Source organism: Entamoeba dispar, genomic scaffold (genome assembly GCF_000209125.1).
Source record: "Entamoeba dispar SAW760 scf_1105229460199 genomic scaffold, whole genome shotgun sequence".
NCBI classification, from domain to species: domain Eukaryota; phylum Evosea; order Mastigamoebida; family Endamoebidae; genus Entamoeba; species Entamoeba dispar.
In genome coordinates this window covers 4038-6124 of record NW_001854073.1, presented here as the reverse complement: position 1 = coordinate 6124, position 2087 = coordinate 4038, and the positions used below count along the sequence as shown (strand labels likewise).

Here is a 2087-nt window from a genome sequence, read left to right as displayed (position 1 = left end):
ATTTTCTTTTTATCTTTTTCTTTTTTATTTCTTTATTCCTTCTTTCTTTACCTTATTATTTCTTCTTTTCTTCCTTTTTCTTTATTTCTTTATTTCTTTTTCTCTTCTTCTTTGTTTTTCTTATTTTTTATTTCTTCTTTATCTTTTTATTATGTTCTTCTCTTTATTATTTCATTTCTATCTTTTATTTCTTCTTTTTATCTTTATTTTCCTTATTTTCTTATTCTTCTATTATTTATCTTCTTTTATTTTATTCATTTTATCTTATCTTTTATTTATCTTCTTTTATTTCTTATATTTTCTTTTTGTTTTATTACACTTTTCTTTTATTATTTTATTCTTCTTTTCCTCTTTTATCTTCTTTATTCTGTTATTATTCTTCTTTATTTTATCTTTCTTATTCTTTATTTCATTTCTTCTTTATTTTCTTTATTATTATTTTCTTTTTGTTATTTCTATTTATATATCTTTACACCTTTTCTTTTCTCATTTATCTCTTCTTTCTTATTTTCTTTATCATTTCTTCTCTTTTTTTTCTTCTTTTCTTATTTCTTGTTTTATATTTTCTTTATCTCTTTATTTATTATTATTTATTTTTATTTATCTCTTATTTCCCATGTTTTTGTTGATTATTTATTATTTCTTTTCTTTATTCTTTATTTTATCTTATTTTCTTTCTATATCTTTCTTTTCTTCTTATATTCTTATTATATTTTATTTCTCTTTATTCACTTTATCTTCTTCTATTCTTTTATTCTTTTTCTTATTTATTTTTTTTTTGTTTTCATTCTTATGTTTTAATTTATGTTTATTTTCTTCTATTTATTATTATTATTTCTTTTTTATTATCTAAAACTCTTCTTTTATTCTTATTATTCTTATTTCTTTTTATGTTTCTTTATTTCTTTAATTTCTTCTTTTATTTCTTATTTCTTTAGTTCTTCTTATCTTTATTATTTGTTATTAATTTCTTATATTTATTCTATTTCTCTTTATATCATTTATTATTGTGTTTATTTATTTTTATTCTCTTTATTCTTCTTGTTTCTCTATATTCTGTTTCTGTTCTTTTTATTCTTTTATATTTATTTCTTTTTTCTCTTTTCTTATTATTTCTTTGTTCTATTTTATTTCTTTTATCTATTATATTTTTATTATTCTTTGTTTGTATTTCATGTTCTCACTTATCTTGTTTTTATATCTTTTATTTTTATTATTTTTATTGTTATTTATATTGTAAATACTTTATTTCTTTTGATTTATTTCTTCTTTGTTTTTATTATTTCTTCTTTCTATCTTACTTCTTATTCTCTTGTTGATTTATTATCATTTTTATTTTGAATGTTGTTTTCTTATTTATTTCATTTATTTTTGTTTCTTTATCTTATTTCTTATTATATTTATTTCTTTTTGATGGATGTTGTAGTTTCTTTATTATATATTTAATTATTTATGTTTTATTTATTATTTTATTTATCTAATATTATCTTCTTTTAATTCTTTCAATATATTCATTCTTTTATCTATTCTATTTATTTCATTCATTTCTTTATATTCATTCTATTATTTTGTTAATGAAAATCTAATAAATACAATTATTATTTTATTCTTATTTATTGTTTATATATTTCTGATTTTATATTTAATGTTTCTTTTATTTCTTATTTTTATTATCATTTCATATTCATATGTATTTATATTATTTAATCATTTTTTATTCATATTATTATACAATTTCTTCTTGTTTATTGTTTCATGAATTTATTAATGTTATTTTTATTTCTTTGTAATTTTATTCTTCATCTTTTTAATTAAATACTTTTTCTTTATTTATTTATCTTATTTATTTTTATTATGTTTTTATTCTTTATCTTGTATTTCTTTTATTATTTCTTTATTCTCTTTATTATTTATTTTTTACTTTCTTTTTATATTTATTTTATGTTTTTATGTTTATATTTATGATTTATTAATATAAAATATATGAATAAATGAAATAATGAATGAAGAATAATGAATATATAAATTTGATAATGTAATATAATAGAAATAAATTAATAATCAAAGAAGAATATATTAAATTATTT

General features: G+C 14.6%; 1 protein-coding gene across 1 annotated transcript in view, besides 16 other annotated features; it reads left to right on the top strand.

Moving 5' to 3' along the window:
• Positions 1-136: part of a microsatellite that runs on past the window's edge.
• A 1-nt stretch (position 137) lies between these two features.
• Positions 138-228: a microsatellite.
• A 6-nt stretch (positions 229-234) lies between these two features.
• Positions 235-415: a microsatellite.
• A 60-nt stretch (positions 416-475) lies between these two features.
• Positions 476-570: a microsatellite.
• Positions 571-575: 5 nt separating this feature from the next.
• Positions 576-604: a sequence feature (AT_rich).
• Positions 605-639: 35 nt separating this feature from the next.
• Positions 640-785: a microsatellite.
• Positions 750-847: a microsatellite.
• Positions 848-861: 14 nt separating this feature from the next.
• Positions 862-1028: a microsatellite.
• Positions 1029-1031: 3 nt separating this feature from the next.
• Positions 1032-1196: a microsatellite.
• A 6-nt stretch (positions 1197-1202) lies between these two features.
• Positions 1203-1377: a microsatellite.
• A 57-nt stretch (positions 1378-1434) lies between these two features.
• Positions 1435-1553: a microsatellite.
• A 48-nt stretch (positions 1554-1601) lies between these two features.
• Positions 1602-1679: a microsatellite.
• An 8-nt stretch (positions 1680-1687) lies between these two features.
• Positions 1688-1829: a microsatellite.
• The window catches only part of EDI_186070 (uncharacterized protein), a gene marked incomplete at both ends in the record, with an annotated part of 1182 nt that continues 783 nt past the window's right edge, over positions 1689-2087 (top strand). Inside the window, one exon of the mRNA XM_001736967.1 lies at positions 1689-1786. Coding sequence (XP_001737019.1) covers positions 1689-1786 — 98 coding nt within the window. The remainder of the gene's footprint in view (positions 1787-2087) is intronic.
• Positions 1830-1963: a microsatellite.
• Positions 1978-2069: a microsatellite.
• Positions 1979-2027: a microsatellite.